This window comes from Adiantum capillus-veneris, chromosome 5 (genome assembly GCF_014529385.1).
Source record: "Adiantum capillus-veneris isolate H3 chromosome 5, ASM1452938v2, whole genome shotgun sequence".
In the NCBI taxonomy this organism is placed as follows: domain Eukaryota; kingdom Viridiplantae; phylum Streptophyta; class Polypodiopsida; order Polypodiales; family Pteridaceae; genus Adiantum; species Adiantum capillus-veneris.
The window spans coordinates 167,171,340-167,185,196 of record NC_140935.1 but is presented as its reverse complement, the minus strand read 5'-3'; the positions used below and the strand labels follow the sequence as shown (position 1 = coordinate 167,185,196).

Genomic DNA, 13,857 nt, shown 5'->3' with positions numbered 1-13,857 from the left:
CGCAGATAAGGGTTCTTGAGTTGTTGGATACACAAACCAGACAGTTCAAATCAGCAAACTTCTTACTTCTTAAATTTACCCTCTCTTCTAAAGAGAGAAGGATAAACACCCAGCTTCAGGTAACATAACGTCAAAACCTAAATGTGATCAGTAAGAGACACAATGCCGACACCGACATAGATAAGAACCTTATTATGCGGCTCCATTAGGACCACTAATTTTGATGAGTCGTCTCTTTAATCGCGTACACATACAAACACTGCAGAAGCCGGGAACATTATTGATCTATTAGTTGGAGCTGCTTCCCATGTTCTCGATGCAAGCTTCACAAAGGCCAAAAAAAGCAGTATAATTTCTGAAAGATTGAAATTGAGATAGATACATCTAGCAACCCAACAAAATGGGTTAGGAGGCAATTGCTTTCATGATCAATGGGCAGCGTTCTCCTCTTTCAACAGATTCAAGCTCTCTTCTTTCAAAGGTTCCAGACCTGTAGATGCTTTATCCAAATGTGCGGCTACGGCTTCATTTATTGGGAGCGTAGACATCTCTGCTCGCCTGGGTGCTTCAGCCTCGTCAACCTTCTGTGACCCTGTTAATCTGGCTAAAGCTACAAAAGACATTCCTCCAAGAACGTTGTTTACAGCTCGGGTGCAGAGTACCGATGCTTTGAAAAGAGGAGGAGACAAGGTGTTTGCCATTGCAAATTCTAAGCCATTGACCACCTGATAGCGTAAATTACTGCTAAGCCCCATGTGAAGCGCCCATGTGGCCGCATTCAAAACGGTAGGAGGTGCTTTAACCTGCATCTCACTAGTTGGATCCATCTTTTTTCTCATACCAATCAAGACATTTGAAATAACGGTACCTAAAACACCTGCTGCAAAGCCCACCGTGCCAAAGACTGCCCCCTTGTATACAAAGGTACCAAGTCTGTCGAGTACAGAGTATGCCCCTTGCTCAAACATGTGGCCGGGTGGACAGGATGCGAAGAACGAAGGCAAAGAGCTGGCCGCCGATGCTGTAATTGAAGTTGGCGCCAACATGTACATTAAGGAAAAATTCAAGATGGATCCAACAACAATGGTGGAAAAAACAAAATCCAGCTCATTTAAACCAAAATTGGGCCTTGAAGCCATGTCTCCAATGACACAAGCACCTACACCAACAACTTCCTCCATCAGGACTTTAAATGGGAACTGAGGATCTGCAAGTACACGACCATTCCAGCCCTTAAGAAAGGCACCGAAGATGCCTCCAGGGCCAAGAGAGCCGCCATCACTCCGCCCACCTTGGTTATGTCCATCATGATTGTCTCCACCTCCACCATTGCCACCAGACCCAGATCCGTTATCTCCATTATCCAACAACTCTGGCCCAAACCGATCTTCAAGTGGGCTCCAACTGAGACGTCCATCGCTACCTATATTTGCGGAAGAACATGATGGAAATGATGAAGAGGTGGGAGACGCATCCAAAATAGCAGAGGGCTTACCTGACGCAAATCGGGCTGAAAAGGGAGGAAACGCTTCGTTACGGTGCGCAATTCCTGAAAAGCGAGAAAATGAAGATCCTGGCGGGGGCGAGGAAGGGAAGGGGGTGGATGAAGGCAGCACAGACCGGATCTGTGCCGCCATTAGACCTTTAATCTAATAAACGCAAATGAACCACCGGTTATGGAAGCTTGAATCTTTACGCTGGCTGCTACAGCCTGTTGTAGTAGGCTAACATACGGCTTCGCGAGCTCGCATGAGTATCTAGTCTTGTCCCCTACACGTGCCCTTCGGACCTTTTGTTACCTTTGTCTTTTATGAGAACGAAGATTTTTCATTCTTGTTGGCCTGCTTAGACTCTAGCCTTCTGTCTAGAGTGCTTCGTTAGCTGCATTGTAGTGTATAGTGCATAATTTCATGTGGAGAGAGGCTTGCCCTTCACACCCACGGCCACAGCCATGAGGGGTATATCTTGCAATTAACGTGCCCCACAAGACGACATCCTAGAGAGGATGCCTCCTGCTGACTAGCAATTGCATCATGAAGATTCATGATGAGGATGCCCATCAAGAAGCATTTCCCTTGACTAGTAATGTCATTATGAAGAGTATACATCCGCGACAAGAAATGGAGACACACACACACACACACACACACACAGTTTGTTACCATTCATCAAAGCATGGTTTTTAATTGGTATCGCCTCTAGTACGTTACGATTGTGATGCCCATTGTTTATATGTGTACCTTGCAAAAGAACCATAAGAAGGATTAGAATATTTAGAAACTAGTATGTACCCATGCATTGTTGCGGCTAAAAAAACATGGCCTCTAGTCATAAAATACCATCTTTGAGGTGAAAAATATTAATGCTTTTGTTCTAGATATAAGGCACATATTGTTTGCCATTGTATTTAAGTGCCATTTGCACCTTAAAACTTGATAGCAATGGAAGCAAACATCGATCATTGAGTTGCTTATCTTTGCGAATGTTTTATGCATCATGTTGAATTGAAGGGTGTGTTGCAAAATTGATGGTGTGACCCATAAGAATGTACTCTCTCTCTCTCTCTGTTTATCTCTCTCTCTCTCTCTCTCTCTCTCTCTCTCTCTCTCTCTCTCTCTCTACCAAACGCAAATTACATTTTGTTCAAGGGGATTTTTTGTGCTCCAATTTCACACGATCGGTTGATTTCAAGCCTCACTCACCATTTGCATGTCGTTTGAAGATTGATTGCAAGTTGGTAGTTAGCGAATTTCTACTAATTGCAAACACTCTTTGGTCAACCTCATAGAGAGTAGCTGATAATCCATGGATTTATAGCAGAGTTTGTGAGTTGGTGGTGGGTGTGATATCTTAGATGGCTAGTGGTGTTGAGCTTTTCCCTATAGCATTTTGTCTACGGCCACCAAAGAAGCCCCCATCCCTCGCCCATAGACGTGTCACGCTTTCTCTAGTTTTATCATCCTAAAAGCCCTTCATGGCTACACATTATCCTCTCCCTCTGAACTATCCTTAGCTAAAGCTATAAGCAATGTTTGGAAGCCACACATTAGGGAATTTGGGAGGTCATTTGGAGGGCCTTCTAAGAAAATACAAATTTTTGCCTTCTCTCTCTAGAAAATTGGTGTGGTAAAATAAAAGGTGTCCTCATCAACCGTTCAAAAAGTGTACTTCGAAGTGGATTCTTTTCACAAAGTCATAACGGCCGTAATGATTGATGGAATGTCCCTTTTCAGTTATATTGAATGCACCTCGTCATATACGAAGGAATTTCTTTTTCATACGATGTATGCAGTACGTAGTCTAGGGAGTACTGTCGCTATACTCTTCCGTTTCTTGATTTTCTTGACTGTGTATTCATGGCTTCTTCATCCACCACCTCAAACCTTATCACTAAACATCATAAATATCATCTACATGTTGATTTGAGTCCTGCATATGAGCCTTTATGCAAGCGATGTAAAACAAACACAACAGTAACACAAACGGAGAAAGCAAAACTCAAAGTAGAAGGAGCAAAACACATAGATTTATGGACAAATGGCTCCCTCTATCCTTTGAATCCTATGACCAATGCCTCCCTTGCATTTGTAAATCCAACTACTTTATTGACCTTTGCAGGTGACGGAAAGGATGGTTTACTTGGCTACTGCAAAGCTCTATCTGGGAAATCAAAAATTCAGAAAAACATGGTTCACCATCAAGCAAATGAGATTATATGACTCTTCTTTGCATTGTGAGGACCAAAAAACCCTTTTGCAGTGCACACAAGAAATACAAATATTCAAGAAAAAGTGTGTAACTTACAAAGGAAAGATACAAGCTTAGGTGCTCGTGTGCAAAAGAAGAGACTACGGAATCTTGAAACCTTGAAGGTTGGCTCTGGAGGTCTCAAGAAAAGAATACAAGCATTGGAGGTTAGGATTGTGAACCTTTTAGTTTATTTCAACTATACATTGTTTTTTCTTATGTCTGTTATATTTTCTATGTAGACATGCTATATATCCAGACAAAGAAAACATAGATCCAAAGGCGAATGTAGGAAAGCAGTTGAATCCTTTGATAACAAGTGGTCTCGTCGTAAAGGATATAATACATGACAAAAAGTATAAGGTTTTGCGGCGGGATGTTGTTGACTGTTTTATTACAAAGACTGCAATGCCTGCAAGTGAAATGCAGGGCACACTTGACTCCCTTGGTGTGAGTAAGAGAGGGTACTCAGCTATTCAGCAGTCTATCTCCTCCATTTTTGTGAAGAATGGAATAAAGTCTAAACTTCTACCAACAGCAGCAAGTGTCTGGAAAGAGAGACTTCAACTCAACCATGCACAAACAGATTTCATTGGATACCCCTTTCATATTGATGGTATTTATAGATCTCAAGGAACAATTGTAACCTACGATGAGTACAACAATATCTTCATGGACCTCACTTTGTTGCAAACTAGAATGGTTGAGTTCTACAATGTAACATTTGAAGAGACAGGTGGCATTCTCTATTTTGTTTTGAAGATATATGAATGTGAGATCCTCAAAGAGAAGAAGCTAGAACGAGTCACAATAACATTGATGAATAGGGCTCTTTGAAAATGCCCCACTGATGATCCTTCATACTTTAGTGTTCAATCAAAAATAAACATATGGTGGCTTGGTGCTTTTCAAGTATTCCATTTCCACTTTCTCTTCAGCTTTGGTGAGCCCTCTTGAGATTAAATTTAGATGTACTTTAATGTCTCATGCGGATTTAACCTTGAAGGTAAAGAAAGAAGACCACGACATTTTATATTGGGTGTTCCATCAAACCCCTATCCCTGATATCATTGACAAACAAATGAATCAAGGAAAGGTGTTGGTTGTCAATGGGAGGGGAGACTTTCAAGTCCAATGGCATCTTGCAGCAGCTGACCTTAAAACACTGAAGTGTATGTATAATTGTGGAATGGGTGTTATGGTAAAGGCTCCATGCTTGTATTGTATGGAGCCTGCAAAGACGATGGAACCAAAATGGTGGAGGAAGGTACCTACTCACCACAATGGGGATCCTAATGTCCACCCAGTTCTAGATATTCCACTTGTCAATGTCCACATTTGTACAATGCATACTCTTTGCAGAATTGTGGAGAAGTTGGTGTATCTATACATTGTGTTTTCTTGGAAAATCAAGAACTCAAAAGAGCAGAAGGTTGCGATAGCAGTGCTTGAACTAGTTTTGTCAGAGATGGGTCTCCATGGGGGCAATGTGAAAATCGAGCGGGACGAGAAGAGGTCAACCAATGATAAAGATGTACCTTGCAAACCATCTATTGGTGGGGTCAAGGCACGTCGTTTTTTATCAAATCCAACAGGTGTCAAAGATAAGAAGCTAACCAAGCGTGGAAGGATATATCAATCCACTTATGTCAGGAAAATTGAGTTTCAGCAATGGAAAGATCTCCATATGGCAGTGAAGAACCAGGAACCCACAACTTGCAATGCCAAGAGTGAAGTGTGGTGTTCCATCGATGTGCTCTTTTAGATGTGTGACAAAGATGAGTGGACACAAAATTATCTTGACAAGTTTAAGGAGAACCTTTAGGTACTAAAGAAACCATTTAGATCAGCTTGGACTAAAACTCAGATTACTCATTACATGGTATTGTTAACGAACCCTTTTAAATGATAAGGGCTAAAATGTTGTTTAAAATTCTTGACAACTTGTTTTATTTGCAGCACATTATTTTCAATCACTTACCATACTTCATTCAAAAGTATGGAAACCCAGGCATATGGAACACCCAAGGGTTGGAAAGGTCTCATTACATGGCTAGGAATGCATATTTCAGACACACACGTCATGGTGGCTCTCGAGATAAGGCAAACAATTTGAAAGAGTTGTTCCAGTGGTTTTATCGCAGAATCCTTCATCAACTGCAACAAAAACATGAATTAGATTGTTCGGCAACAGCACTGTAGATGGCTGAGACACTCTCATTGGGTGGGAACCGGCTCCTGTGAGACGAACAGTGGATCAGTTAGTAATTACCACGACAATTACCATAGTAATTCCCAAGGCATATAAATAGGACCCATTACATTGTAATCGGGTTGGCATTAGTCGTGGGCATGAATCGAGTCATTTGTCGGCTGTACTTCTGCTTAAGCTTTTGATTCATAATCCTTAGCCCTGAGCTGTTCTTGAGCTACATCATCTTTATTGTAATCTTTCATTTGTAATCCTAAATATAGCAGTACAGTATACTCCAGTTATACATACTTTGTACTCATTCTCTCTGAGTCTGAATCTGAATCTGAACATCATTCTCAGTACTTAATTTGTTTCTCATTTCAGTAGATGTATTTCAGTTCAGTTTCTATTTCCTTGTCCAGTCTACTGTTTGAACTAACACATCACCAATAGATGTAAACTTCTAACATTGGAATCAGCTATCTAAAGATATCAGCTCCAATTCCATTTTGGCGATCACGGTGGCTAGAGTTGTTGCTCGTTGACCAGAAAACTCATCTCCCAGTTGGAAGTTTCTCAGCTGCAGTAATGGCACCCAAAACTAGTCGTGGCCGAAAACCCTCCTACCATGTTGACCCTATTCCTGAGGAGTCGGAAAGAGACTCTAACCCCAAGCATGAGCTGGTGACTGACACTGAGGCTCAGAAGGAGCACACTCAGGCTGATGAGACGCAGGACTCACAACATTCTAGTCAGTCCAGACGCAGAAGGGCAGAAAGGAAAGCATGCAAGGCTAAAAGTTCTTGGTCCAGGCAGGGGAACGAGGGCACCAAAGGCAGTAAAGGAAGTCACCATACTTCCAGTAGACAAGCCAGGGAGGACACAAAAACTGAGACAGAAGCCGATATTAATAGGGATGCAGATACAGACAATTGTCTGAAGTCTCCAAAGAGGCGTCCAGACTCTAAGATGAGAAGTGGAAGGACCAACGATGATCAGCATGATTACACATCCTCATTGAAAATCTCTTTTCCAGTGTTCAAAGGAGGCAAGAAGGATGATCCGGATGTTCACATCCAAGCTTTTGAGCAATATGCAGAGCTAAAAAATATTGATGAGGATGACTGGGGTGAATACTTTCGGCAAACACTGAAGGAGGCAGCAAGAAAGTGGTACTACCATTACCCGGCTTGCCAGCTTAGATCCTATAATAAACTACTTAAAGCCTTCAGACTGGAATATTTCGACAACAGAGGTGATGAGGATATTCTTTGTGAACTGGATAAGATTAAGCAGAGGAAATTATCAGTCTGAAGCTATGTTGAGAAAATCAAGGAGCTGACAAGGCAGCTGTCTGCATGAACCACCCTCAGAAAAGCGACTGCGAGCATGGTTCTTGAATGGCTTTCGCAGCAAGAAGCTTAGGGAGCAGGAGGTGCCAACACCGACGAAGAAATCCAATGATTTGGTGCAGCGAGCCCTGAAGCTGGAACAACAAGCTAAGAAGGAAAAAGGTCATAAAAAGAGGAGGTCCAGTAGTAGCAGTTCTTCTACTGATGACTCTGATTCAAGCGGAGTTTCCAGCAATTATGAGAGTAGCTCCGATGAGAAGACCAAGGATAAGCCTAAAAAGGGGTCTTGGGCTAGAAAGATTGAAGAGATGGCTCAGCAAATTGCTAAGATTAGCCAAACCAGACAACCAGTGAGAAGAATGGAGACTTGGTGTTCAAAATGTAAATCTAAGAACCATGTTTCCAATGAATGCCCACAGTGTACTTATTGTAAATCCTATGGCCATTTATGGAATAACTGTGGCATTAGGATTCATCATTTCAAAAAGGGCAAAGACTTGTCAGTAGTGGCATATACCAATGCCGAACCAGTAAGAGTGGAAACTGCCAACCCTTCTTAGGAGGAGAAACCAGGTACCAATGGTACTGGTCCAGGGCGCGACACATACTAAGAGGGTACTGATTGGGGCCGGGGACGTGGTAACTTCCAGATCCGAAGTCAGAATTTCTATACTTGTGGAAAGTATGAGCATTTTGCAGCTCAATGTCCAAACACACCTGGGATTGCGGCTATTGAGGTGAAGGTACCAGAGCCAGTTCCAGTACGAGCAGCTACACAAAGTAAAGGAGTAGTGATTGAGGAAATCCCAGAGATTCCAGAAAAACCAATCACTATTGAAAGCAACAAATGGGCTCAACAGAGAGAGGTATGGAAGGCCAAGGGTAAAGAAAAGGTGGTTGATGAATGGTAGGAGTAGAGAGAACTAGCGGCGAAGATCACAGAGGATTTAGCCAAGAAGTTGCCAGAGTAGCCAGAAAGTTCTGAAGCACGGGTAATTCAAAAGATACCAGCCCAATCTACTGAGATAGATCAGTCAAAGCCTGGCATACTTGAGACCATGTTGGCTGCAGTACAAGGGACGATTGAAGAGTTGGGAGCTGATAGAGGAGCTGAAAGCACTACAATGAAGGAATGGCATTGTGAAGATATTACCAGTTCTTCGAGCTCCGACAACAACTCTAACCATGAGAAAGAGGAAATTCATGTCAAAATTTGTGACAGAATCCAGAAACTCACTGTGGAGTTGGAAGACATTACAAGAACTTTGCATGAAGCAGCAAAATTCATCAGATAGCAAAGGAAGGCTGAGCGGAGGCCAAGAGAGTTGACTTGACGGCTGTCAGAGATGATGAAGTTCCATTAATTCAGATAAATTACAAAGTTCAAAAACAATGGGAACCACTTTCGAGTGTCATCTTGGATGGAGGAGCAGGAGTAAACATCATGGGAGTACATCTTCAGCAGAGGATGGGCATCACAAATTTGAAGCCAGCACCTTTCAAAGTGCGATTGGCAGATCATCGAGTAGTGCAAGCTACTGGTATGATAAAAAAATATGCCGATACGAGTGGGCAAGGAGAAGTTCAAGACCAATTTTCTAGTTCTCGATCTGCAAGGAGCATATGGAATGCTGCTAGGGCGCCCATGGTTGTGAACAGCACAGGCTGTTCACGACTATGCTAATCAAACTTTGACTCTACAATGGGCCAGTGGCAAAATCCAGATTCAGACAAACAATACTAGAAGCTGGAGAAAGGAGCTGAGACCTAAAGAAGTATGCCAAAAGTATAAGATCAAGAAGATTAAAAGGATGTTAGCAGCTCTAAATATTTTTTCCTTAGCAGAAATTGATCTCAATGCAGTTCTACTGAACAAGGAGCAAGCTGACAAACAGAAGAAGCAGTTTCCAGACCAGTTTATTGAACTCAATTCAGGAGAACAATCGGTTGAGTTAATTGGAAGGCCGGAAGGATCAATTGAATCCAGTACGCCAGATGAGCCAGCACATTTTGGGGAGGACACGGCAAATCAGAACAATGATTTGGAACTCAAAGGACCATCTTGGGATTACGCTGAAGAGTCAACCAAGAGAAAAGGCGGCCGGCCTAACTGGTTACTCCCAGATGACCAAGAGATCGAGGAATGAAATCTAGGCTCTGAAGACAACCCTAGAATGATCAAATCTAACAAACATCTCAACCCAGCAATGAAGGAGAAAGCATGCAAAATGTTCCAGCATTACAAAGATGTTTTTGCCTGGGAACACACTGATCTGAAAGGGGTGGATCCAGAGGTCTGCCAGCACAGGATACCACTGAAGCCAGATGCAAGACCAATGAGACTGCAGCGATACAGAATGAATCCCAATTATGCTAAGAAGGTCAAGGAAGAGATTGATAACCTTCTCAAAGCTGGTTTCATCACTGAAGTAGCTAGTAGCGGTTGGTTGTTTCCTATTGTAGTTTTTCCCAAGAAGAATGGGAAGTTGAGAGTATGTGTAGATTATAGGAAACTCAATGCTCAAACCATCAAGGATCCATTTCCATTTCCCTTCACAGATATGTTGCTTGATGAGATTGCAAGGTATGAGATGTACAGTTTTAATATAGTGGTTACAACCAATCACAAATTGCTCCTGAGGATTGTATCTGGTAATGCCATTTTTGGACTATGCAATGCACCAGCCACTTTTCAGCAGTGTATGATGGAGATATTCAATGAGTTTCTTCATCGGTTCCTCGCCATATTCATGGACGATTTCATTGTATATTCAGCTGAGGAACAACATTTACTATTCCTGGAAATGGCTTTTAAGCGTTGTCAGGAGAAGCGGATTTGTCTGAATCCATTTAAATATGTTTTCCTAGTCTGGAAAGGACAGCTATTGGGACATGTAGTATCCCGCAATGGAATAGAAATGGGCAACAACAAGATCCAATGTGTTCAACAGGCCAAGGCGGCCAGGAATCCATCTAAGTTAAGTTCTTTCTTGGGATATATTAACTTTTACAGAAGATTTGTGCATAAATTTGTCTCCCAAGCTTTACCACTATATGAGCTCACAAAGAAAACTAGCAAGTTCAACTGGACTGCTGAGTGTGAGGAAAGTTTCCAGAACTTAAAAAGTGCCATTATCAGTAAACCAGTCCTTCGGCAACCAAATTGGGATGTTATCTTCGATGTACATGTGTATGTTTCGGGGCTGGCAATGGGGGCGATACTAGCCCAGCCAAATGGAAGGACTGACTATCCTGTCTACTTTGCCAGTTGCAGATTCAGCCAAGCTGAACAAGATTATACAACCACTGAATGAGAAGCTCTAGGAATGGTTTTCAGTGCTATGAAATTCAGGCATTATTTGCTAGGCAAATTGTTTCATTTCTGTGTGGATCATCAGGCTCTATTATTCTTGATTAATAAAGTCATTATCCAAGGCAGGCTAATACGGTGGATGATGTTCCTTATGGAATTTGAATTTGGATTTTTCATAAACCTAGCAAGAACCACTGTGGTGCTGATTTTCTCTCTAGGAGTACAGAGGGCTATTCTAAAGTGTCTTTAAGAGACGAACCAGTGGATGTTGAATTATTTCAGCTGGAAGCGGCAGAATCAGTTGATCCTGAATTATATGAAGTTTATTAGTTTCTTTCTCAGGGTGGTTTCCCAGATGACTAGAAGCAAAACCAGAAGAAGGCTCTGGTTATCAAAAGCTTAAAGTTCACCATCATTGGGGGCTCACTCTACAGATTAGGTGTCAATGGTATTCTTCACCGAAGTGTGCCTATGGAGGGGAGAATGCAAGTTATCTCAGAGGCGCATAATGGAGAGTCTGGTGGACACTTTTCTACTGATGTTACTTAAAAGAAGATTCTGCAGGCTGGTTTATGGTGGCAAACATTGATATCTGATGTCAGAAGGTTTTGCAAAACTTGTGACATATGTCAAAGAATGGGTAGACCCACAGCTGCAGACATGACTCCCTTAACTCCAGTACAACCATTGGGTGTTTTCATGAAATGGGGTTTGGATTTTATGGGACCTCTCAAGAGGGTTACTCCCAGGAAGAATAGGTATGTAGTGATGGCTACCTGCTATGTAACCAAGTGGGTAGAAGCTAAGGCTCTTCCTGACAACACAACCAAATCCACTGCAAGATTTCTATTTGAGAATATTGTTTGTTGTTATGGCTGTCCTGTGGAGATTGTGTCGGATCAAGGGACACACTTCATCAATGACACTATAGAGATCCTTATGGATATGCTTTCAGTCAAGCATCGGAAATCCACACCTTATTATCCTAGATGCAATGGACAAGCTGAAAGCAGTAACAAGACCATTAAGATTATTCTCACTAAGATTGTGCAGAAAAAGCAAGACCAATGGGATTTGAAGCTTCAGACTGCTTTATGGGCATACAAGACAGTTTATAAGGTCACTGCAGGATTAACACCATTCATAATGGTATACTAGGCACTGAAGCGGTTGTCCCTATGGAGTTTGTTATTCCAAGTCTCAGAATGGCTGTAGAATATGGGTTAGATTTTAATCACAATCTTAAGAAGCGACTGGAGGAACTTACCCAGTTAGATGAATAGAGACAAAGGGCTATGCTGGAACAGGAGATTGTTCAGCAAAGAAGGAAACACTGGCATGATCAAAGGATTAAGGTCCGGGAGTTTTAGAAAGGGGATCTAGTACTCCTATATCAGTCCAAATCAGGGCCTAAGAAGCCGAATCTAAAGATAGCCTGGGCAAGACCGTTTGAAGTGGACTGGGTTTTCTCCAACGGTACGGTAAGACTGAAAGACCTATCTGGATTACTGCTGCCAGGGGTATATAATTGAGCTAAAATCAAGCTCTACTATTCAAAAGCTAGAGAGCCTTGCCAAAAACAGGGTACTGATGATCTGGGCGCTGAAGACCAAGAAATTCTAGAATCAGCTATCTTGGGACTTTTTCATGTGCAGCCAGTTTCAGAACCAGTTTCAGACCCGTACCAGCACGACTAAGCCAGGCTTATACCAGAACTAGAAAAGAGGGGAAAAAGTTTTTGGTTTTTAGGGGACCAATGGTCAAATGGAATATCAGTGGTAATCATTTCAAAGACGGGTGAAATTCTTATCCAATGCGTGTATGCCACGTCAGTTCCGGTGCACAGAAGTCTAAGAAGGATAAGTGGTGGAGCTTTTATGTCACAAACGCGTATAACAGGAAGGCGAGTAGGCATTTTTTCTCGCAAATCCCCTACGCGACGCTTACCTCCTATTGTCCACTCGCCATCGCCAAGCTGTGAAGTATCTTCACTGCAGCCGCAAACCTCATCCTCTGAGGAGATCGTGGATTGTCGTCTGACTTTGCCAGCCACACCTTCACCTACTTCATCATCTTCACGGTGCATGGGTAGGAGGAAACTGTCAGAAAAGATATCGACGAAACCCAAGCTCTTATCACTGCTACAAAGGCAACTCTTCCACTCATCCCGCACAGCAAAATTCAACGCTATGTGTTTACTGAGAAAGCTAAGGCTCTACTCCAACTGTGGGACTTGCGTGTGGTTTTGCAAGCCACAAGGATTGAGTTTGACACAACCATCATAAGGCAAGTCCTGGATTCTTTCAATGTTGAAGATGGCAGTGCTGTGATTTATGGCAAGAAGGTGTCTGTCACACCAGAAAGCATTGCTTTTGCATTCCGTATGCCAAACAGGTCCAAGCCATCTGTGGCAACTGCAGAGCAGATCAGTGTCGATCTGAAGGAGGATGATGCTGCTAAGCAAAAAAGGAAAGCCAGTGCGCAAGGGATTCCAGTTGTAGGACTGGAAGCTCCCGTTGCCTATCTATTTGTGGTTGAAGCTGTGAGTCTGAAGAATAACCTAATATATGTGTCAGAGAAACTTTTTGCCATGCTTTTAGCAAAAAGACTGGATTCCAAAGTCTCTATCAACCTTTGCCAGATATTGTCGCACAATGTGCTTCAACAAACTGCCAAGCTGAAATCTCAAAGTGTATTCAAGGCTTGGTATGTTTGGCAGTTTCTGTACTGGGCAACTGCTCCAGACACCCATGATCAGGTGAGAATGGCTTGGAGTTAGAAGCCGTTTCCACTATCCAAAAATATAGACTTTTCATCAGATGAAGAAGAGCCAAAAAGTCAGTCAACCCCCACTGGACTGAAAAGGAAGGCTAAACAAGATGAGGCTAGCAGTTCAAAGAAGCCAAGGACGGCACTGACTAAGAGCACTGCTCTCCTGAAGTAGCTGGAAAGTCAAGTCAAAAAAGTGTCTACTGAAAGGACTCCAGTTAGCCAGACTGAACAACAGAATAACCAGACCACTGGTGGAATCAACCAGTCAGCAGATCAGATTTCCAGCTTCTCCAAATCCACTTGGTCGAGTCTCCATCCCATACAGTGAAGAAGCTCTGCACTTGACCAAGAAAGACAGGTTACAGCAGCTGCAGACTCATCCGTTCAAGGGACATCTCTTATTGCAGAAATGTGATTATGTTGCATTACCTTATATGGCTCCTGTCACAATCTATGAGCCAACTGATTCTAACCCAACA

At 42.5% G+C, this 13,857-nt stretch overlaps 1 protein-coding gene across 1 annotated transcript; it reads right to left on the bottom strand.

Moving 5' to 3' along the window:
• Window positions 1-266: 266 nt before the first annotated feature.
• Window positions 267-1,763, bottom strand: LOC147458515 (protein RETICULATA-RELATED 3, chloroplastic-like). The gene is made up of 2 exons (XM_086513163.1): window positions 1,496-1,763; window positions 267-1,423 (listed from the first exon to the last, which is right to left on the bottom strand). The coding sequence occupies exons 1-2, from the start codon at window positions 1,635-1,637 to the stop codon at window positions 429-431; spliced, it is 1,137 nt and encodes a 378-aa protein (XP_086369289.1). The 5' UTR covers window positions 1,638-1,763; the 3' UTR covers window positions 267-428.
• Between the last annotated feature and the right edge of the window lie 12,094 nt (window positions 1,764-13,857).

Bases quoted from the DNA above. Each gene is read 5' to 3' on its own strand.
- LOC147458515 (XM_086513163.1), bottom strand. From the start codon at position 1,637: ATGGCGGCACAGATCCGGTCTGTGCTGCCTTCATCCACCCCCTTCCCT. The intron at 1,424-1,495 runs GTAAGCCCTCTG...CCGCAAATATAG, and splicing joins TTCAGCCCGATTTGCGTCAG to GTAGCGATGGACGTCTCAGT.